A 23,591-nucleotide genomic window follows, 5' to 3' on the forward strand; every position below is an offset into this window, starting at 1 on the left:
CACAGCACAGCACATAGCTGATTTACAATGCTGTGCTGATCTCTCCTGTATAGCAGAGTGACTCAGTTATATACAACATAGACATTCTTTTTTTTAGGGCTTCCCTGATAGCTCAGCTGGTAAAGAATCCTCCTGCAATGCAGGAGACCCTGGTTTGATTCTTAGGCTGGGAAGATCCCGCTGGAGAAAGGATAGGCTACCCACTCCAGTATTCTGGCCTGGAGAATTCCATGGCCTGTATAGTCCATGGAGTTGCAAAGAGTCGGACATGACGGAGCGACTTTCACTTTCAAAGACATTCTTTTTACATTTTCTTTTCCATTATGGCTTAGTGCAGAACATTGATTAGAATTGCCTATAAGCCCACACTTTAAAATTGAGGGGTACACCACCTCCTTTACTACTTGAAGGTGGCATCCCCCAAGATGGCTGCTCTTTCCCGAGATTTCCGTGCTCAGCACTCGCTAGTCCTGTCTCTTTTCTAGTGCTTTTCCCACAGCAGTTGCTTTTCTGGGCTTTGTGCACTGTTGGGGGACAGGAAACTGGCTTTGTTTCCATGTCTCCCCACCCTGCCCCATGATGGTTCTCTGCACACCAAGGGCAGAATGAATGACTCATACAGTTGAGATGTGCGAGGGAGCTTTATAAAGAGCAGAGGTGGGAGGAGAAACAGTGCCATTACCAGCTCCCCGCTCCTGAAGGATTCTGGTGCCCCGAGACGGAGTTGACACCCAAACGTGAGTGAGAACTCCTGGACCAACAAGGGCACACTAACCTTAGACACCAACCATTTCACAAGGAAATTGCCTCTCGAGCACTGGCAGAGAAAGGAGCCCCGTAAACGAGTCGCCTTTGAACCTTGTATACAGAGCAGTGAGTTATTTTTAAGCTGTAGATCACAGCAGTGTTCCCTCTAGGTCTCCCTCCTGCTCTCCTAACCCCCGGCAGCTCCAATCTCTGCGGCTGTAGAAACCTCCATTGACCGTGAGATGAATGGTGAGGCTGTGTCGTGAGCATTGTGAGCATCGAGGCTGGGAGCCAAGTCTGCAGGCTTCTAAATGGTCACCTGCTGGATCCCCGGGAATCCTGGTGGCCTTTTCTCCCCATCAGCAGGCCCCCGATTCTCAGTCATTTGTGAAGTGCTCACTGGGAGACAGAGCCCTCCCCCATGCAGTTCTCCTATATCTTACTTTTTACTACTGCTGCTCACAGCACTGGCGGCTCAGACGGTGAAGAATCCGCCTGCAGTGCAGGAGACCTGGATTCGATCCCTGGGTCAGGAAGATCCCTTGGAGAAGGGAATGGCTACCCACTCCAGTATTCTGGCCCGGAGAATTCCATGGACAGAGGTGCCTGGCGGCCTACAGTCCATGGGGTTGCAAAGAGTCGGACACGACTAAGCAAATTCTTACACATACTCACAGCACTACTTCTAGTCACCAAAGGTCTGGGTTTTCTCCACACTGACCAATTCCCTGACCCCAGCTGGAGGTCTTACAGTGTAATTCACTTCTGACACTTAACTGCCCCGAGCTCAGCATCAGATCCTGCAGGTTAAGGACTCAGTCCCACGGGGTCACCCTTGCTTCAGACGGCTGTTATAAGTAGTGGGTCACCGGGTTACTCACAACTTCTGTCCCACTTGGCTGCAAATCACGGTTTTGAGTGATCCCCTCATCAGGTTTGGTAACTTATTAGAAGAGCTCACAAAACTCAGGGAGACACTTATTCATCAGTTTATTGTATATTAAAGGGTATGATAAAGGCCACAGATGAACAGATGCTCAGGGTCAGGTAAGAAAGGGTCCTGAGTGCAGGTGTCTGTCCCCATGGTGCTGGGGATGCACATCCCAGCACGTGGGTGTGTTCACCAACTCAGAACCTCTTGGACCCTGTGATTTTTCAGACTTTTGTGGAGGTTTCATCACATGTGCTGTGTGTTAGTCTCTCAGTTGTGTCTGACTCTTTGTGACCCCATGGGCTGTAGCCCACCAGGCTCCTTGTCCATGGGGATTCTCTAGGCAAGAATACTGGAGTGTGGTTGCCATGCCCTCCTCCAGGGTATCTTCCCAACCCAGGGATCAAACCCAGGTCTCCCTCACTGCAGGTGGATTCTTTACCATCTGAGCTACCAGGAAGCCGATGAATGCTGGAATGGGTAGCCTATCCCTCTTCAGGGGATCTTCCCAACCCAGGAATCGAACTGGGCTTTCCTGCATTGCAGGCGGATTCTTTACCAGCCGAGCTCCCAGGGAAGCCCTTCATCACATAGGCATAATTATTAACTCAGTCTCCAGCCCCTTTCCTCTCCCTCCAAGGGATCAGAGGAAGGGGCTGAAAGTTCCAATCATGGCCTGATCTTTTTGGTGACAAACCCCCATCCAGGAGCCCACCAAGACTCGTCTCATAAGAAATTCTAAGAAATGTAGGAGTTGGTGTCAGAACTGGGCTCAAAGACCAAATATTAAGCAGAAGACGCTCTCTCAGCACCTTTATTGTTTAGGAAATTACAAAGGCTCCAGGAGTTCCGGCCAGGAGCTGGGGATGAAGAGCAAAATAAACACGTTGTCATTTGGTGGGCCAAAAAGTCCATTTGGGATTTTCTGGACATGGGAAAATCCTAACATATACAGCCAACCCCATGTATCACAGTATCACGGTTACATGAGTTTCATGTGCAGGATGTAACTCATCTCCCTCAGTTGTATCAGGCATAATGCAAGACAACGTCGCCGTTTCACAAATGAGAAGGAACAAAGAGGTCAAGTCACAGCCCGTGGTCACATAGCCAAGTGGGCTCAGCTATTGAGGAAACAAAGGAGAAGACTGAGTGGGTTGGAGCCTTGACCCCTGGCCCTTTCCTCTGGGCAGACCAGTGGCATTTAAAACCCAGAACTCTGTGCTGAAGCACACTGCCCTCTCTTAGGGGCTGTCCACCATGGTACAGGCTGATCTTCCAAATGCCGGGATGTTTTAATTCAGAGCTGACTTCATCTAGCTGATGGGAGGCTTCTGAAAAATACTCACACAAAATTCACACATAGATTTTTCCATAAGAATGTCTGCTGCCTCCAGCCCATCAGTCAATGTTGGTGGCCTCAGGCAGCCATAGTAGCAGCCCAGTGATTGTATGACAATTCCTTAAAAAGAAAAGACTATCCAGCCACCATAGATAAATATAGCTCCACATGTGCAAAACCCATTTTAACATCTGCTCCAAAAGGCTCCTTGAAAATGTCCTTCCTGAGTATTCTGTGTCGAGGGGCAAGAGCTCTTTAAGAAATGCAATTTCATTCCAGGGATCTTAGGCTTTTCTAAGTCTCCTAGCTCGAGCCATTGTTCAAAGCAACAGACTATTAAAGAAATAAGATTGCTCTGTATAAAGGAAGTTATACCTGCTTCTGGGTGAGGAAGAGAGAATAGAAAAATTCCTTGCGATGGGAGAAAATTTAATCATGCAATCGAGGCCATGTATTCAGCCAGAAGATTTTTGGGGGGCACAGAGGGCCTCAAGAGAATGATAAAAAAATGATTTTTTATCAGTGCTATCACTCACAAGCTTTGTGATCTTGGGAGAAGCCACTTAGCATCTCTGGGCTTCCATTTTTTCCAAGTGTGAAGTGAAGTGTTTGGACCAAATCAGTGAGACTTGAAACTGACTTGACTGTGACCCAGTTATACATTTTCCATGGCCACCCGGAACACACACGTATCCACACCTAGATAATCACATACAGATACCCCCGTATGTGGCTAAAACATCTCTGATGTTTCCTCTTCATGTCTGGGCTATGCTCATCAAAAAGCCGTCCTGATCCACTAACCATTTCATAGCTCTTAGCAATGTACTGTTTGAGAAACACGGGACCAGATACAGGCATCCTTGTTCTGTATAGTACTTGGCTTTAGTGTGTCTTTTTTACAAATTGAAGATGTGTGGCAACCCTGCATTGTCAGATGATGGTTAGCATTTTTTGGTAATAAATATTTTTCTTTTGACCATACCCACAGCATGCAAGATCTTAGCTCCCCGACCAGGGATCGAACCCGTGCCCCCTGGCTTGGGAGCACAGAGTCTTAACCACTGGACCACCAGGGAAATCCAAGTAATAAGTATTTTTAAAATTAAGGCATGAACATTTTTAAGATACACTGCTATTGCACACTTAATAAACTACATGCATGCTTGCTCAGTCATGACCGACTCTTTTCAACTCTGTGGACTGTAGCCCGCAGGCTTCTCAGTCCATGAGATTTTCCAGGCAAGAATACTGGAGTCCGTTGCCATTTCCTCCTCCAGGGGGTCTTCCTGACCCAGGGACCACATCTCTTGCGTCTCCTGCATTGGCAGGCGAATTCTTTACCGCTGAGCCACCTGGGAAGCCCTAATAGACTACAGTGTAGTATAAAACATTGCTCTCGTGCACACTGGGAAACCAGAGCATCCATATGACCTGCTGTATTGCAACACTCACTGTTTTGTGACACTCACTTTATTGTGGCGGTCCGTCACCCAACCCACAGTTTCTCTGAGGTCTTCCTGTGGTGTCTGAAATTCCTTCCAACCTGAGACTTCTCTTGCTGTCTTCTGATGAGTGACGTGGAAGGAAGAGGCAGAAATTCTGAAAGACAAACTGAATGGCTTCAATGGCCTATTGCAGCCAAGCCAGGCCAGTTCAAGTTCATAAGGACAAACTTCTGTGGAGGACTTTGGCCTCCTGGTTAGCCTGTAATGCTTAAAACTTAAGAATGAGTATAAAGACATCTAGCCAACTTTCTTAAAAAATTAGCATTTTTGTTAAAGTACTTAAAATATAGAGTGAGTCTCTGTGGGTCTTCAATCCATGGGATTGAATCACTTCTAACAGCCAGTAGTGTGATGTTTCCAGAATGTCATTTGGAATTTGGGGAGAGCCTTGGGGGTCCTGGCAGGATCTTGGTCCCTCCCCAGACCACACAGTCTGGGGCCAGGACCGAGAAATCCTGAGGATTGACAAGTCTCTGCAGGTCACTCCTGGGCATATGAATATATGGAAATCACTCGCAGTCCAGGGCCTCAGAAAGAGAGCTCAGAGTTACTGGGTCAACAAGCCAAGTTAACCCATACAGACCCACAACCAGGAGCAGTTTCCCAAGGCAGCCAACTGTGCAGCCCTCGCCTTCCTCCCCCAGTGCCTAATCTGTGTGGGGAGGGGGTTCCCTAGGTCTCAAAAGCAGTTAAGTTTGTAACATCTTACAGATTGCCACCAGATGGGGGTGTTTTCCTGTGCAAGGAATCTTCCCAGGGCTCAAAAACATGATAGCAGACATTACAGCCAACATGAGGGGAGAGGTGGAAGTGCAGCCCTGGCTCCATTAGACTTTGAAGGTCACCCACCAGCAAAGCATCATCTTGTCACCCAGAGCATCGGGCCCCGAAAATCTCATTTTTCTGAGTAGTGCAGGAGGGCCCCCTGTGTACCAGCTCTGGCCAGGCACTGTGGATACAACAGGGGCCCAGCCAGCATGGCCTCCACCCTCCTAGAGTTCAGAGTCAACATGTAATCAGTGGTTTGGTACAGGGAGCACCTCCATCCTTGAGGCCTCTGGAGAAAAGGTAATGTAGCAAGAAAGAGCCTGGTGAGGAGGGAGAGAAGTCCCAGAGCTGGCATGTCATCCATCCAGGGAGGTTCAGTTCTGATTCCCAGCGGGAAGAGTGGAGGTTGAGAGACCCTGGAAGGCCAAGTCAGGGGCCCTAGGAGGCCAGTAAGGAGGTCCTAGAGGTTATTTTGGGGGCCTTAGGAGCCAAGACAGGGTGGGTGAGGCTCTGAGAAGCTGAGTCGGGGGCAGGGAGGCCGCTAGACTGTGCCTTTGACCACAGCAGGTCCATATTTATCTGTTGTCACATACATCTCATGTTCGTACCCTCAAAAAAAAGTTTTAAGTAACAGTTCTCCTTCCAAAGAGAGTGGGGTGGAAAAGAGGAATGAAAGAAAAGAAAGCTGGGAAACCTGATGCCACCCAGCGCCTCTCAGAGCATAAAGGGCCCTTCTCTGGCCCTAGAGGTGCAAGGCTGGTCCACTCTGGTGGCGTGGGGGTGCGCCAGCCTCCGCGCCGACCAGCGGGCACAGCCCAGGGAGGGTCCCTGTGAGCCCCCACCATGGCTTCCTGGAGATTTGGACCACGTGCACATCATCTGTGGTCCTTGCACCTGGCACGTGGTAGATGATCAATAAGTAGAACCGACCCGAGATCGCCTGGTTAAATGTCGCCCTTGTGATAGTGGCTGAGTGTTTGGGGTCACAGGGATGGTCCCCAAAGCTCCCAGTTTAGAAAGTAAGGGATACATCTGAGCAAAGCCCTGGAGGAGGCTCTGCGGGCTTCACACAGGAAGAGGGTGCCCACAGGGACTTGGTGGGCTCCAGGCACTAACCCATCCTTTGGTGTGAACCCTGGGCCTGGCCGGTGGAGGTGACTTCCTCAACTGCATACCACAACCACGTGTCTCTGACCTCCCTGTGAGATGGTATCCATCCTCACCCACGGGGTGGGAGAGAGCACCCCCTCTCTCCTCTCATAGCTTGTGCCCCCCGGGTCCTGAGTGTGTCTCCCCCATCGACAGCTGCACAGCGAGGTGGAGAAGCCCCTGATGAACTTCCGCGAGAACTTCAAGAAGGACATGAAGAAGTGTGACCACCACATCGCAGACCTCCGCAAGCAGCTTGCCAGCCGCTACGCAGCGGTGGAGAAGGTGAGGGCCCAGGTCGCGGAGTGGGAGGGGTCCTGCTGGAGGGAGCAGGGGCTGGGGGCCGGCAGGGGCTCCATGTGCCCTGGCAGGGGCATCTGTCCCCCCTGCAGCCGGATCTGGGGTTGCGGGGTAGTGTGAGAACCCCCTACCCCGGCCGAAGGTTACGTGTGTGCTTCCCCTGGTGCTCAGATTCCCGGTGAGTGTGGGAGAGGCTGCACCTGCCTTGGGGTTGTAGAATGTGAGACAAGATACACCCTGATTTTGAGGGTCCTGAAGCCTGGATGTACTGCCAGTCCACACAGGGCCCCTTTGTCTGGGTCTCACCTGGCAGAATCCCTCCTGACTGGACCACCCCCCTCCCAGAGGCCAAGGTGGTCTGACCTTGCTGGGAGCTCTGATGGTCAGTTATGGAGCAGAGAGAGGTCTCCCCCCGGGGCTGACCCCAGCGCCTTTGGGAGGGGTGCGGGAGAAGAGGACCGTGTTACCTCTGCGGGCACCCTAGACCTTGCCAGTGCCCAGCACCGACAGGCCCATTCCACCCCAGAAGGGGGAGGCTGGTGTCACCAGCTGCTGAGCACTGTTGGGAGGTGACGTCGATGATCTCTGTGGTCCCTGCCTCCCTGGAGAAGCTGTGGTCTCAGGACTGCCTGGGTCCCCAGTGCATGTACATGCTCCAGTGAAAACATGCTCTGGGGGGCTTGCTCTAGGCCAAGGATTAAAGGATGCTTTGCAGCCTCAGTGTGGTCCCCAGCTGGCTGAGTGATGCTGATCTGGCCACTCAGCCTAACGGAACCCCTGTAGCCTCATTTACCAAAGCAGGGAAAAGAAAGGACTTACCTAGGAAAGACTCTGATGCTGGCAAAGATTAAATAAAGGCAAGAGGAAAAGGGGGTGGCAGAGGGCAAGATAGTTGGATGGCATCACCAACTCAATGGACATGATGAGCAGACTCCAGGAGATAGTGACGGATAGGGGAGTGTGGCATGCTGCAGTCCACGGGGTTGCAAAGAGTCAGAAACAACTTAGCGACTGAACAGCAACCTAAAATAGGAGGCCAGGCCCAGTGGGCCCTTGCTGTCTCTGAGCCTGTGATTAACTCCACGTCCTTGGACCCCAGGCCCGAAAAGCCCTCACGGAGCGGCAGAGAGACTTGGAGATGAAGACCCAGCAGCTGGAGATCAAGCTGAGCAACAAGACAGAGGAGGACATCAAGAAGGCCCGGAGGAAGTCCACGCAGGCGGGTGAGTGCTGCCCTGTCGCCTGCTGCCCTCTCTGTCCTCACCTGGTCCCAGAGGCATGGACAGGAGAGGCTGGAGATGGGGTGCCTGGGAATATGCGTTCCACAGGGTGAGACTGGTGCAGGCTGTGGAGCGGGAAGCAGTGGCGAGGGAGGGGTCTCCCCACACCCTACCCAGAGAGGGCTGCTTCTGGCCCAAGCCCAGGGTCTCTGGTCAGGTGGTGGGCAGACTCCTCCAGGACCTAGAATTGAGCGGTCTTGCCCCTGCCTGGAGTTCCTTGAAGTGCAAACCCCACCCACCCGCCAAGTTGCCCCACCTCCCCGGGTACTAGTTCTCCAAAGGTTCTCCTCCAGTGATGGACTTCTGACCCAGAATAGAGGCTGACATTTTGTTTAAAGAAATAATCGTATTTCAGGGACTTCTCTGGCAATTCAGTGGTTAAGACTACTCGCTTCCAGCGCAAGGGGTGCAGGTTTGACACCTGGTTGGATAACTAAGAACCCTCATGCCTTGCAGTGCAGCCAAGAAAATATTTTTAAAAAAGAAAAGAAAGAACCATATTTCAGAGTCTCTCCAAAATATTCCTGTGAGTCAGCTTCTGCTTCCACCTAGAGGTAAAAATTAGCTAATGCACAAGGAAGGGGGAGAAAAATCAGCAAGAAAGTTTTTTTAAAAAAATTTCAATATAGCTTAACAACCAGTTTCGCAGTGTACAAGGTAAAAAGGTAAAGCACTTTGCTTTCTGGGATTAAAATATGTGCTGTGAGAGAAGGTTTGGATTGGATGGTTTGGTCTCTAAATCTTTTTCACCCCAACTTCTGTTGAACCTGGTGTAATTAGTTCATTAAAGGATGAAAAACAGCATCTTAGGGACATTTGGAAATAAGATGATGTAAAGATGTCATAACAGAATAATGTAATATAAATGCAACATTTATATAAAAATCTTTAATAGCACAGTAGTAGAAACAGAAGCCATGCTACACCTGTTGGGAGTAGGAAAGAAAACCCAAGGAGAGGAGAGGCACATTTAAATTAGCTTAACTACAGAAACTGTTAAATAATTATGTTACAAAAACAATATTGCTGCTTGACAAAATATTTTAATCAACACATAAGAATATAAAATCTTATTCTCCAGATATAGTCACTGTCGACACACCCTAATTTTTTAAATGTTTTTAAATGTATATACATATCATATTATATTGTTCTGAACTTACATTTTAATAGATGTATCTTAGAGATAGGTCTGTTTCATCGTCAATTTATTTACCCATCCATTTATGTACATCAGATTTCTTAAACAGTTGAATAACGTGCAAGTATATGATTGTATCCAGATGTATTTCATCATTCCCCTAATGGACTTTTGTAGGACTCTCAGATGGTTTCAGAGTGTTTGTCAATGCCAGCGATGCTGTTACTATAAATGCCTCTCTGTGGGCGGGGGAGGGGGGGGTGTCTGCATGTCGCCAGGATGTGGGGGGGTGTAACTGGGTCAGAGGCTTGTATTCATTCTGATGGATGTTTCCAAGTTGCTTTGCAGATGGGTGTGCCTACTCTCTATGAATGCCTGTTCCCTAAACTCTTGTCAACACTGTATCCTGTCTCATTTTGATATCCTAGCTATCTAGTGAAAAATAGTATTTTGTTTCTAATTTAATTTACACTGCTTTTTTAGTAGAGTTGAGCATTTTAAAAATAGACTTTTAAATCATCTGTGACTTTTAAAATGATTCACTCATATTATCTTCCCATTTTCTTGTCAGATGGCGGGTCTTGTTCTCATTGATTGATTGACAGGGATTATGTTAGGAAAATCAACATTTTGTCATTTGAATTGCAAATATTTTTCATAAGTGGTTTATTTTTTTATTTTGTTCTTTGTATTTCTTTTTCATTTTTTTTTTCTTGGTTTGTCTAATCTTCACTGTGGCTCTCTGAAAGTACTGTTATTATCCCCATTTTACAGATGAGGAAACTGAGGCACAGGCAGGTGAATCAACTTGGTCCAAGGCTGCACAGCTAGTAAACAGTAGAGCTATATGACACCCCAGTAATCCGGTTCCAGAATCCGTGTCCTTAACCCGTACTGTTCAGAAGGGTCTGATTTCAAACCCTTGGACTGCATAGGGAAGAGACACACTTGCCTTCATCTGCTTTATTTCCTGATGTTGCAGAGGTTCGTGAAGCATGTTCTCAACATCAGGATCAACAAATAAAGCTTTGGGAATTTCATATTGTGTTTATAAGGGTGACCTTACCCACAGTCAGGCCCAGGCTTTTGGTGGGACTGTGACTGCAGTGAAATATCCACTTTCTTCCCTCCAGTTCAGTCCTTCTTGGGATCAAGGGCCCAGCCATTGGCCTTGGACCAAGAGCAAAATGAACCAAGCCCTTGACGTGGGTTCTGTTACTCAAGGCTTAGCTCCCAGATAATGGTGTGGCTCACTGGGGAGGAGACCCTGAGCCAGGCACTGGGCATAACTCTCCCCCACTTCCCTTCGCTTTCATATCTGAATACACGTGAGCAAGTGATGCCATTCTAGGGATCCCTTTGAAGAGTTAACCCATTATCGTTGGGTTCACTCATGAGTTTTCCCATCGTGAGCGAAGTCCCTGGTGTCTTCCTTTCTCTGGAACCCTGTGATAATCAGGAAGCTCTATGCAGACCGACCTGTGCTCCTCCAACTGTGATGTACACATGAATCACCCAAGGAACTTGTGCAAATCGTTTCTGATTCGCCCTGTCTGGGGAACATCATGAGATCACATTTGGAGCAAATATCCAGGGTGTACCAGTGCTTCTGGTTCAGGAATTGTGTTCTTTGTAGCAAGAGTCTAGGGTACCAGGACCTTAGTAACGCTTTCAGGTTGCTTTCTTTCTAACTATAAACTGTCTCAAACATATACAGTTACATAAAAGAACACACTGGCCATCAAGATAGAATAGTTTGTTTCAGATGTCTCTCTTAAGAAATGCTATCGAAAGAGCCCATCCCTTCCCACCCGGACCCTTTCTCTGTTTCCCAAGGTAGCCAGTATCCTGGCATTGGTGTGGTAAACTCTGGTGCCTGTTTTTATACCATTATTGTACATGAATGAGCCATAAAGCATCAGACACGTTCTTTTGTGTTTCAGAATGACAGCTTGCTGCCTGTACACACACACAGACACACAATCACAGAGACACACAGACACACCAGTGGACGGACGTGGTGTGCAAACTTCCCTTCTGTAACTAGTACCGAGTTGCTTGAGACACATTGTTCAACCAAGCAGGACTTGCCAATGTGAAATCAAACTGCCATCTCTAGAGGAGGAAGCATTTCTGGGGCTTATGATAGACTTGAGGGGTCCCCAGAGTACCCCGACCCACACCGTACATACCGCCTTCCTGAGTTTTTGGCATCTGGAGTCAAGTTCAGGTGCACGCTCTGAAGCCAGTCTTTGATAATGCTGGGTTGCCCCTTCTTTGCCTCCATCACCTCGGCCGTGGGGTACAGGTGGCAGAGGGCAGCCCTGGTGAGTAACAGTGGCCTTGGCCCTTTGCAGGAGATGACCTCATGCGCTGTGTGGACCTCTACAACCAGGCCCAGTCCAAGTGGTTTGAAGAGATGGTGACCACCACATTGGTGAGTGACTGGAGATGCAGAAGCATGTCCCCGCAGGGGTGGGCGCTCAGAAAGCTATGGGTGGATGCTGGTGGACGTGAGGTCGATGGGTGGAGGTGAGAGATGGTCATTAGATCTTCTCTAATGTTGAAACTGAGAGCTTATCTCCAGGCCAGGCCATGTGGATTCATACCCTTGCTCTGGCACTTCCTACTGTGTGAACACAGGCAGCTATGGGCTCTTGCTGTATCGTCCTGAGGGGTCAGGGTCAACCGAGCAGAGAGTGGTCCATTTAGGAAAAATAGCCAAGTTGTAGGAAATGTGGGCCTTCCTTCCCCCAGAAGAATTAAGGGTCTACAATCACAGAGCCTTGCGAGACGTGTGGATGGGTGAGGTTGGGGCAGTGGGGGAGGCCTCTGACCAGGGGTGGGGGAACAGGCATTGGACCACTTCTTTGCTCTCCTGAGTATTTCTGTGAAGTCAGCACCCACTGCGTAGATGGTGAGATGGGTTGGCACTTGGGCCACTGGGCCAGGTGAGAAAGGAGGTGTCCTGCCAAGTGCTTATCACACCATCCCTCTGCCCCAAGCCACCCCTGTCCATCTGCCCATCCAGCATGGGACTACCCTCTGCCTTCTGCAGGCACCAGCCCACCAGAGCAGATTAGAGGCCTCCCCCGGGGACAGTGGCCTAGATTTCCTCCTGGTTAATCTCCTAATTAAGCTTCCTGCTTACTCCCCCGACTCCCGGCTAATCACCTGGGCAGTGACCTAGTTGGACACAGAATAGTGGCCGGATCCCCTAAATTCCAAAGAAGCAGGGCCATTTAGGAGTCAAAGCAAATTTCTGCTCTTCCCTGTGGCCTTGGCCACCCCGCTCCTGGCCCTTCTGCCTCCCCGGCCTGTCCCTCAGCACTCAGGGTGGACAGAGACGAGGCCACTCAGCAGAGGCCCAGGGACAAAGCCCCAAGAGTTTGAAGGGCAGAAGCTCCTGCACGTGTTTTGTTTCTCAGCCCTGTCAGGGCCTGGGGCTGCAGCCGTGCAGAAGTTTGATTAAGGGCACAACAGGGGGCTTCCCTGGTGGTCCAGTGGCTAAGACTCCACACTCCCAGTGTAGGTGGCCTGGGGTCAGTCCCTGGTCAGGGAACTACATCCCACATGCCGCAACTAAGATCCTGTGCAGCCAAAAAAAAAAAAAAAGAAATGCACAAAAGTGCAAATCCCACTGCTCCCATAATTCCTTGTCACTTTGGGCAAGCGATGTAACCTCTCGAGGTGTTCATTCCCTTGTTTGGAAAAGGTAAGAACAGAACCTGTATCTCTTAACATTATGATGAGGACAATTAAGCGATGCATGGAAAGCTCATAGTACCCACCATGCCTGGCAGAAGGAGATTCAGGAAACAGCAGCTACTGCGTCCTTGGCTATACCTTCGCCCCCAGATATGGGGTGGGTGCCTCGCCAGACCCCAGGGAGTCGGGCAGTATCTGTGTTTTGCCTCTAGGATGGTCAAGGACCCGTGTAGGGGGAAGGTCCCCAGGTTGAAGGGACACCCCCCAGAGGTCTCTGTGGGTTTCCTCCTCGCCAGGAGCTGGAGCGGCTGGAGGTGGAGAGGGTGGAGATGATACGGCAGCACCTTTGCCAGTACACGCAGCTGCGGCACGAGACGGACATGTTCAACCAAAGCGTGAGTTCTCCAACCTAGGTCGAGACCAGTGGGGCCCCTGGGGGATGCTGGGCCAGGGGGAGCCATGGCCTTTGTGCCATGGTGGCAGGTTACATAGCTGCTATGGAGGAATCTGTCCTGAGGGTGGGCAGGGACCTCTTGGGATGGACGTGTCAGTTACCCTGGGCAACTACGTGACTCCATCCCAAGCGCACCCCATAGATGTGTTATGATGGTTAAAATAGCTGGAGGTGACCTTGCCTCCTCTGTTGGATTTCTTACAATGCTGGAGCTATTCAAAACCTCTCAAGCTAAAGTTCAATAAACCTGTTTTCAGGTGGTAAACGGGGGGACACGTGAAAAGAGGAACAGGTCACAGACTCTTGAGCCCACCTGCCCTTTCACCCACCCTGTGGTCTGGAGGGTCATGTGTATGAGGGGAAGAAGAGCAGAGGCCAGAGCTCTGCATCTCCCCACCCCTGGTTCTCCCAGCCCCCAGGTCTGTCCCTCACACAGGCCTCCCTGGGACCCCACAATGCTCTAGAGGAGCTGCTGTGTCGGGTGCAAGGGTGTGAGTGGCGTAGCTCAGAGGATACGCCCCTGACTCCACCTCTGCCTCCAACTGTGTCCTCTTTCTCCATCCCTTGCAGACAGTCGAGCCTGTGGACCAACTGCTTCGAAAAGTGGACCCAGCCAAAGACAGGGAGCTGTGGGTCAGAGAGCACAAGACGGGCAACATCCGCCCCGTGGACATGGAGATATAGACGCACGGCCCGGGGGGTCCTACCGAGGAGGGGTTGGGGGTCCCACGGAGAGGAGGTGGCACTCCCGCCGGGGGGGCCTGCTGTCGGGAGTGGCACTGCCCTCCCCCTGCTCTCCTGGTCCACTGAGGAGAGGGGACAATGATGCCAGAAGGGCGGCCCAGATGGCCCCACAGGGAGCTCCCCGGTGTTCCCAGGCCGAGAAGATGGATCCACAGCCCTGCCCTTGTCTCTGAGGCTGAAGCCCCCTGAGTCCCGTGCTGCGCTTGCCACTCCAAGGATAAACCGAGACTGGAACTTTGTGGTCCCTGTTGAGTACCAGAGGGGTCCCCTCCCCACCCAGAGCAGTTGTGTCCCATGCTCATGCCCCTGGAAGCCCAACGGCCCTTCTTCCAACTGACCTCCTTGTCTCCAGGCCTTTGGAGGGGCAGGGGAGGGAGGTCTCCGTCTCCAAGCCAAGTGTCAGGATCAGAGTCATGGAGAGAAGGCCACCATTCAGCACAGCAGCCCGCACCCAGAATCCTTTGCAGCAGCCCTCCCTCTTGATTTTTTTTCCCCCCCTTGAATATTCTGAGGGCCTTGAATATTCTGAGGGCCTACATCCTGGCTCTTCTCTGCTAGTTTTCACCAATGGGAGTCTTGGGAAGAAGGTCTGGCTCCAGTTTTCCCAGACTGACCCTGCCTGGAGAGGTCAGGATGAAACTACCTCATTCAGCGAATTCACCCCAAGTTGGAGCAGTGAATCGTGTGCCTGTTAGATCAGGCATCCATGTCACATGCTCTTTCCAGATATCCCAGTCCACCCAACCTGCAGCCGCTTCCTCGGGGAAGCCCCCTCCTCCACCCTCACCCATCCCAGGGAGCTGAGTCAGTCTCACGTCAGGGAGGGGCAGGTGGTTCTATCTGCCTGTGCACGGTGGAGTTGGGACTGCCGTTCCGTGTGTGGCTCTCATTGGCGGGCACCACGCAGGCATTGCAGACTGTCGTGGCCACAGTACATGTCACCATCCAGGCAGTCGGGTACCTTGGCCTCTCAGCCCCTTCTGCACGTTCCCAAGCCCCACATGCAGCCCCTGCTTGGGGCTGGTGCCCCCTTGCCCTTTTGCCATCTCCTTTTTCCCTGGAAAGCCTGGTCTGAGCTGACCTGGGAAGCCACCGGGTCCTCACTCATCACTTTCTCGCTTACATACTAAATCTTGAGAATTGGCTTGAGGGGACTGGAAGCAGAATAGGGCTGGAGGAGGTCAGACAGCTTGCAAGGGGCACATTCTAGCCTGGAGCCCACACCCTAAGAACCCGTGTTTCTTCACTTTTCCCATTGATTACTTTGGGTTCACAGGACTCATGTCTCATAAGGGCAGCCATCTAAGAGGATAACTCACTGGTCTTTCTCTCTCCATCATCCAGGCTGGTAACTGATGACTCGTTTTTCTTGTATCTCTTGGTACCCCTTTCTCTGAGTCAGTATGGCGCCCTCGTAGTGATAGTAGAAAGATGCTGAATATCCTAAAGCAAACCAAGCTTTGCCACTTTTCTTCTCAAAACATCCCAACCAGAAAGGTCAGTGTGAAGGCCTTCACTAACATGCAGGCCGCCAGGACAGATCTGTGTCTGGTGTGGAGAACCACTCCTTCTCGTCTGGGGTTGGGCTGTGACACCAGCTGCCCATTTGGGGCTATCATTTCTTGGTTTCTTGATTAAAAAAAAAAAAAAGATTGGTGCTAGTAGTAACTGCTTTGTGGCTTAGTCAACTAATTTGTGGATTCAACTAATTTCCAACATTCAAAGCCAATAGCCTTGTTAACATAGATACGTTCATGTGTGATGTGGCTCATTGATTTTGTTTTCTCATCCCCATCTGAGGATTCCCGAGTCTTCTGTTATTCCCTGGGGCTCTCGCCTCTTTCAGGGTAGCCTGAGTTGGCCTCATGTAGGCCAGTCTATTTTCTGAAGTCATGCTTTCCCCCTTTTCCCTCAGTCTCATTAGGCACCCCCATATACTTCTTTTCCTTTTTTCTTCCCTCCTTTATTCATTCATCAAGCATTTAGCTAAGCCTGGGCAGTATGCAAAGATCTAGGAACAAGATATAGCCCTATCTGTCATCAGGGAAACCAATGATCTGTTCTTTTGTGTAGACTTGTCTTTTCCCCAAGGGTCTTGCAGATGAGTAACCTTGGCATTCACCTACAGATACTCTCTGCAGAGTCTAGGTTTGCAGAGATACCCTCTGTTGTACTGATAGCTCTTCATTCATTCACTGATTCTCATTCATTCATCTAATCAGCAGACACTTGGGGCAAGCCAGGTATTATACAGTACTGCAGCCGTAGCTGCATACCAGCCAGGAACTCCGCCCCATCCCCCAGCCCTTCTGTTCTCCATGGGGACAAGCGCATGTTTTCAGACCTTTCTGGGAAATGAGAGCCTTGCACCTCTTCCACGTTTAACCTACTGCTAGCCTGTAATAAACCGTGTGGCATTTACCCAAGGACAGAAGAACCAGAGAGCACCAAGAGTACGATCATGGGGTCACTAGACCCTCACAGCTCACATCCAGCTCAAATTTGAGAGATTTGTTTGTTTTAAATAATTCTTGCTTTACACAGAGGAAGCATGAAGCCCAAGGCCAGCCAGTGAGAGCTGTGAACTGAATAGCGAATCACGAGCAGGGCTGGAGTTGAGAGTACAGGCCTCTGTCCCTGTGGTTGGGAGGAAGTCATGTCTGAGAGTCATCTTCAGAGTGGTGCTCTGTCCTCGTGGTTGGTTTGGTTTGGGTTTGGGTATTTAGGTTATAAGAGGATATGCTTGGCTTTTTTCAGGGTGAATGACTCCAGGTCATTCGTGAGCACATCCACTGTTCCATTTCTGAGAACAGGTGAGCCCCTTCTACCTAGGAGACACGGATGCACTTTGTTTCATCTGTGAAAGCCTGATTTTTAGAATAGAATCTAAGACAAACAGTTACCACGACAACCTCCAGGATAAGCTGCTTGTCCCTCTCTCTCTTTTTTTTTTTTTTTTTCTATTGCTTCTGATCAGCGTTGGAAAGCACTGGCCAGCTGACCCACAGGGATGGGTGACCTGAGGTTCTTCCCATGGGAGCACCTTGGGTCTCCTTTTAATCTATCCAACACCTGTGTCAGCTGGGGAGCAGGGAAGGGTGGGTTGGATTTCTTTGAGGGGGAAACACTTCTTCCCTCACTGAGGCTGATTAACAACTGAAGCAAATAGAAAAACCCTGTGTATACTCAGGAACCAGGGGTTTGTATTCCCTTTGTGGAAACCAATCAATTACTAGATTAGGAGATGGAAGCAAAGAAATCTTGGCAGAGCCAAAGTCCCTTCTTGGAAATGCAAGCCATAAGATTCCGAGGACATCAAAGACCTCGGCTTGTTTAAGTGATTTTACTTCCAATGGTGAATGGCCTTGACAAGGAGAATTTATACAGGATTCTGCAGACCTACTGGTGATTATGTAGATAGGGAAAGTTCCTGGACCAGTGTTAAGTGGGGCACAGATCAGAAGCACACTTCCTTAGCCAGCATACCATTATTTCCATAAACCTTCCTGTCCCCACAGGTCCCACTGCCTTTTTTTCCAAGTTTATTGAGATATTTGACATTCGAAATTGGGGGTTCATGAGCGTACAAGAAAATTCACCCTTTTGAAGGATACAGTTCAATGAATTTTGACAAACTTACACAGTCTTATGGGGCTTCCCTGGTAGCTCAGATGGTAAAGAATCTGCCAGGAATGCAGGAGACCCGGGTTCAATCCCTGGATCAGGAAGGTCCCCTGGAGAAGGGAATGGCTACCCACTCCAGTATTCTTGCCTGGAGAATCCCATGGACAGAGGACCCTGGCGGACACATGGGGTCCATGGGGTCACAAAGAGTTGGACATGACTGAGCAACTAACACTTTGACACGGTCTAGTACCACTGCTGAGATCAACATAATATTTCCATCACTCCAAAAACATCCCCTCATGCTCCTTTGATGTCTATCAACTCTTCCCAGCCCCAGCACCTGGCAACCACTGATGGATTTTCTGACCCTGCAGATCTGCCTTCTATAGTGTGTCATAGAAATAGGCAGAAGCCTTTGAGTCTGGCCTCCTCGCTCAGGTTGATGCCTCTGAGTCACCTTGTCGTAGGATGTCACTAGCTTGTTCCCTGCAATGCCCAGTAGCCGTCCATTGAATGGGTGTACCCCACTGCTTCCTTGCTCTTAAAAACATAAGTTGTCTTCCTGGAAGCTCCTGACCTGGAGTCTTGAGCTTGTTTGCACAGCTACTTCCAGCCAGCTGCATCCAGTGGTTCTTGGGACTTACACTTGGCTTTTTTTGAGTCATTTTAGTTTGGGGGGCATCTAACACTTAAGTTTTTCACAATGCAGAGAGCTGCTGGGGATGGAGGCGGGGATGGCGGACAGGGTCTCTGCTGCCCCCTGAAGCTGGTATCTCAGCTGGTAGATCCACTTGCTCCTTGGGACCCTCCCTTCACCTCGCCCAGTCCCTGCCATTTGGTGAGAGTTCAGGGGTGTGGGAGGTGGGTGGAGAGGGTGTGGGTGAGAAAGCAGGGGGCTGGCCATGGGCTCAGCACCACCTTTCTCTGGATCTTCCTTCACCTGCAAACTGAAGGTGTTTATTCTAGAACATTCTCCCAGGCCTCCTCCAGCTGCTGCATTCTGTCTCCTTCCGTTCTCATTTCCAGTTTTGTGCCCAATGCACATGTCATACCTAATCTGGGTCCGCTTGGCACAGCTGTGCATGCTGTCACCTCACACCTTCCTGAGAGGGGGCCCCGGGTGCTGAGAAATCTAAAAAGAGATTTTTAGACACAAAAACTTAGAGTTTCACGAGCTGTTGAGAATGAGGTAGTTCCTCCTCCTCGGACTCCTAAAGAAAGCAGAAGCCATTACCTTTCATCCACTGATGTTTGACACCATATCCCGAGGGTCACTTCCAAGGAGCAAAAACTGGCATGGTGTCAGAGCCCCCTCCCTTAAGGTCCTTGTCAGCGCCCTAGCCTTGCTTACCTGATCTATGCCTGCACCCTCCTGGGTGGTGGCAGAGAGAAAACCACACCCAACTGCTGATGCTGGTCAGCTCTGGCCAAGATCCCCAAAGTAAGGACGCCTCCAGCTACGTCCTGATTGTGCCCTGCTCAGTGAAAGCTAAGCCCCGGAAAGCAACCAGGTACCTCTCCCAGCCAACAGAAGACATCCTTGGGTCCAGCCAGGTGACGGTGTGGGCTGTGGAGCCCACAACACAGGATCCCCCGCTGCCAGGATGCCTCTTTTTTCTGGGGGAGGGGGGCCTGGGGGCTCTCAACATCTTCCCCACTCCACCCCACCCCCACTGGAGTAATTTCTATCGGGCCCTTTGTGAAGGTGGGGGACCCAACCCCTCTTTCCTGGCTTGGTGAGACTAAGGTGACAAAAACCAATGTTCTGTTTCCCCTGAACCTTCTAGATGCTGGGGCATGGCTACTGGGGGACCTTATTGGAAGGTGTCTCCAAGGGAGAGGGGCTGTGATGCCTTTGGATCTCTGTGCTGTTCGGGGGACTTGACCCTTTATGTGTGATGGGGCATCCCTAACGGGCTTGCAGTGGTGGGAGGCAGAGGGTCAGGCACATGGGTACTCATGGGGACGGTGTGACGTGGTGACGAGGAAGGAAAGCATAATGAGCCAGGGCAAGAGCACCAGACTGGCCCCGCTCTGCTGTCATTCGTCCCATAACCTGTCATTGTCCCATCCTCTCCCGGGACCTGGGCGTTTGTTGTCTGTCGAGTGGAAGTGCTCTTCAACTGGCATTGCATGCAGCAAGAGACCAGCTCTTGGGACAGGGGCCTCCAGGCAGCCGTGTGGACCCAGGGACAGTCATTCAAAGGGACACATGCCATCCTTGGGGACGGGGCCCCAAATCGGTATCTCTGCCCTTCCCTTAGGAAGGGGACGATGGGGCAGGAACAAGCCCCTTCACAGACAGGAGCACATCAGCAAACCCCATGAAAACGGGATTTTCTAACAAAATAAACTTGCTTGTTTGCTCTGTTTTCTGTAACTTTTGCTAAATACTTTATACATTTTTAATGTTAAAAAGCTGTGTCTCCTCCAGCATTCCTCATCCCGGTATGAATGTGTTTATTCCACGTTGTATATCCTTCCATCCCCTGGCTGCCTAGATCGGTAAATAAAGTTGATGTACTATAATTTATAAGTAACACTGTTGAAACTCTGATCCCTACAGAGGCTATAATCCGCCCTTCCAACCCCACCCCCGTAATAGCATTCGTGTGTATTAATGCTGAAAAATTAAATGTTTAAATTTTGAAGGCGTTTGCTCTATATAATTGTTCTGCATTATTATAAAGCATTTTCAGGAAGTTAAATGCTCTCATTTTTTCCCCCTTTGGCTCTGTGTGTACACTTGAGATGCTTAGATTTCGTCCTGTGTAAAATAAACTGTCCAGAGACACCATGTCGTCCCACTGGGCGACCCTCTTTCCTGGAGGGCTCCCACACTCTTCTTTGCACAAATGGGCTCAGTGTCCTTCCCGAGCTGGGTGATCATTTTACCCCCAATGACTTAGCAGAGGGACAACGAGCATGTGGGCATTGAGCCTCCCCCACCCCAATGGGTATCATGCTGCCAGACCAAACCCTTGGCCCCAGTCCCCTTCCCTGGAGCCTTCTGTCCCTATGAACACAAGGGGCTCCTGGCTATTATTTCCTTTCTCCACCCATCCATCCCATCCACCCATCCATGCAATAATTAGTGAACACCACTGTATGCCAGGGTCTTTCCAGGTGGTGCTAGTGGTAAAGAACTCACCTGCGAAATGCAGGAAACTTAATATGAGACAGGAGTTTGATCCCTGGGTCGGGAAGCTCCCCTGAAGAACAGCATGGCAATCCACTCCAGTATTCTTGCCTGGAGAATCCCATGGACAGAGGAGCCTGGTGGGCTACAGTCCGTAGGGTCACAAAGAGTCAGACACAGCTGAAATGACTTAGCACGCACGCACAGAATGCCAAATACTGCTCTCAGTACTGGGAACACGTTGGTGATGGGAACAGATCAAGAATCTTGACCTTGGAACTTATTTTCCAGCAGAAAGAGACAGGCTAACAAAATGGTATGTAGAGTGTATGTAGAAAATGACAGGTGTTACGACAAAAGGGCAGGGGGAGGGTTTCAGGGTGATGGTGGGTAAGTGGCAACATGAAATAGGGTGATTGGAGTGGCCTCATTGAGAAGGTGGCATTTGACCAAAGTCAAGGACACCTGGGAGGGAGCCCAGCAGGTAGCTGGAAGGGAGAACATTCCAGGCAGAGGAGGTGGCCCTGTTAAAGGCTGGAGGCACCTCATTAAGGCCAGTTGGCTGGAGCTGACACAGTGACGGGGAGGAGGCAGCTTCTGCAGAGCTTTGCAGGCTTTGGAAAGCCTGTGATTTTGCTCTGGGGTCCATCCAAGCTGAGAGCGCACAGCCTGATTTCCTTGCTGGAGAGCTCACTGTAGGAAAAGGGGAGCAGGGCAGCCAGAATGCAGGGACAGGGGACGGTGCCTGCAGGGGTGGCCACGAGGAGGTGGGGAGAACGGTCAGATTCTGGAAGTGCTTTGAAAGTGGAACCAACGTGGTTTTGAGCCAGTTTGGAGTGGCTCGAAAGTGGGGTGTGACAGAAAGAGGGGCACAGGAGATGACTCCAAGGATTTTGGTCCAGGCAACCAAAAGGACAGACTGCTGTTTACCATGATGGAGACAGCCATGGGAGAGGCGTTCCTCCCATTCTCTGCCTCCCACTCACCCTCTCTGAGCCCTCTTTCCCCTCTGCTTCCAGACCAGGGTCTAAGGGTTCTCTTGTCCTTCTGCTCACAGCAAGGGAAGGTGGGGGAGGGGGACCGGGGCTACGGGGCTCCCAGCTTAGGGAGAGGACAGGGCCAGCCTCTGGGAAGAGTGTATGTCTTTCAGTCAGGGCCAGGCTGGGAGGGGGAGACACAAACAGATGCACTGGCCAGAGACGAGGGCTTCTCCCCAAGTGGTCTTTGGGGCTCGGGGACAGTTTATGGCCCCAGCTTAGACTTAACAAATCCCCTCACAATACATCATCTCCAACAACTTGTTTGGCTAAGGAACATAAACTCTCCCTCTGATAGAAGATGTTTACGCAGGTTTTCAAACAAACCTCCAGGTCATGACCCCTCTCTCAGCATCGACACAGCTGCCTGTGGTCCCCTTCCACGGTCGGGCCCTCCTGGGCACAGCAACCTGAAGAGTGTGGGCAGCACCTGCTCCTTGCTCTTGAGAGGGGCAGAGGGGCTGGGGGCTCTGGCTGCCTTCTGTGTTAACACGGGGTCCTGTCTCCTGGCCCACAGCCTCTTTGTTGTCATGGCAACCCAGCTCCTCACCTTGAGAAACACAGCTTCTTGCCCACTCTGCTCACTCCTTGAGAACGAGAGCTTGGTTTCTTCCTGTGACATTGGCCTTGTCTCACCTGCAGGCTCGGTGTGGACACCCAGGAAGCACTTCTAATCCTCGCACACCAGGTTCAGAGGCAAGGGTGGAGGCGTCTGACTTCATTTTCAGGGCTTGGGTTTTGTTTGTTTGATGACTGTCCTATTTCTAGCTGCTCTTGAGAACAAATGCCTTGCTGCGGGCTAGTGAAAGCCTAGAAAAGGAGAAACCACTCCTTTTAAGAAAGACTATGCTATCAAAAACTGATGGAAAAAATAGTAAGTACACAGACACACACACGTCTAACATTAAGGCCTCCTGAGAAGCACTCTGGACCCTCAGTGGGTGGGGCGACCAGGAGGAGTGGGTCAGCACACCTGAGCCTGAACTTCCGGGTCCTTCCTGCATAACATTAGCGGGGGCTGGTGGATGTCTTTCTCCCAGCAGCAGGGACCTGCCATTAGCCTCTTATGAAATAGGATACAAACCCTAAGTCACCTGCCTGCACACTGTGCGCTTTATTCTTTGCAGTTACTGTGTGTGCGTGCCAGGCTGCTTCAGTTGTGTCTGACTCTGTGTGGCCCTACGGACTGTGGCCGGCCAGGCTCCTCTGTCCATGAGATGCTCCAGGCAAGAACACTGGAGAGGGTGGCTATTTCTTCCTTCAGGGGATCTTCTCAACCCAGGGATCCAACCCACATCTCCTGTGCCTCCTACATTGGCAGGCGGGTTCTTTACCACCAGCGCCCCCTACAAAGCCCTTTGTAGTAACCACCCCTGGGTAAAGCCGAGACTTCTCTCCCATTCTAGATGGCGATTCTGGGGTTCCAGGTGTGATGCTCAGCCAAGCAAGGGCACCAGTGGCCTCTCCTTCGGGTGTTGAGATTTCAGGTACAAGCCTACTCATGAGGGCTCTTCCCTGAGGCCCACACTGGGTACTGAGCTGACCACAGGGGTGGAAGCCTCCCCTGGCAGAGCTCCTTCTTGTCCATTCATTCACTCAGCAAGCACATACTACTGTCTTCCAGCTCCTGGCACCAGGCTTGGTTGCCAACCAACGATATACAGCTGAAATCAAGCCACAGGTAAGTTGTATTTATCCCACACCATGTTGTTGAAA

The 23,591-nt window shown here is 50.7% G+C and overlaps 1 protein-coding gene across 30 annotated transcripts in view; it reads left to right on the top strand.

Annotated features, from left to right (window-relative positions):
• The window catches only part of GAS7 (growth arrest specific 7), a 213,374-nt gene extending 193,024 nt beyond the window's left edge, over positions 1-20,350 (top strand). For 16 of the 30 annotated variants that reach the window (XM_086358897.1, XM_086358926.1, XM_086358898.1 and 13 more), the window contains 5 exons: positions 6,602-6,730; positions 7,845-7,968; positions 11,524-11,603; positions 13,171-13,269; positions 13,903-16,377. In XM_086358897.1, the coding sequence (XP_086215023.1) occupies positions 6,602-6,730; positions 7,845-7,968; positions 11,524-11,603; positions 13,171-13,269; positions 13,903-14,154 (684 nt within the window). In that variant the 3' untranslated portion in view covers positions 14,155-16,377. Of the gene's footprint in view, positions 1-6,601; positions 6,731-7,844; positions 7,969-11,523; positions 11,604-13,170; positions 13,270-13,898 lie in introns of all 30 variants that reach the window. The other 14 variants (XM_086358900.1, XM_086358901.1, XM_086358914.1 and 11 more) reach the window with 1 other exon arrangement.
• The last annotated feature ends 3,241 nt before the right edge of the window (positions 20,351-23,591 follow it).

The sequence above is a fragment of the Bos grunniens genome, chromosome 19 (genome assembly GCF_055505025.1).
Source record: "Bos grunniens cultivar Pamir isolate PY7600 chromosome 19, Bosgru_T2T1.0, whole genome shotgun sequence".
Lineage (NCBI taxonomy): Eukaryota > Metazoa > Chordata > Mammalia > Artiodactyla > Bovidae > Bos > Bos grunniens.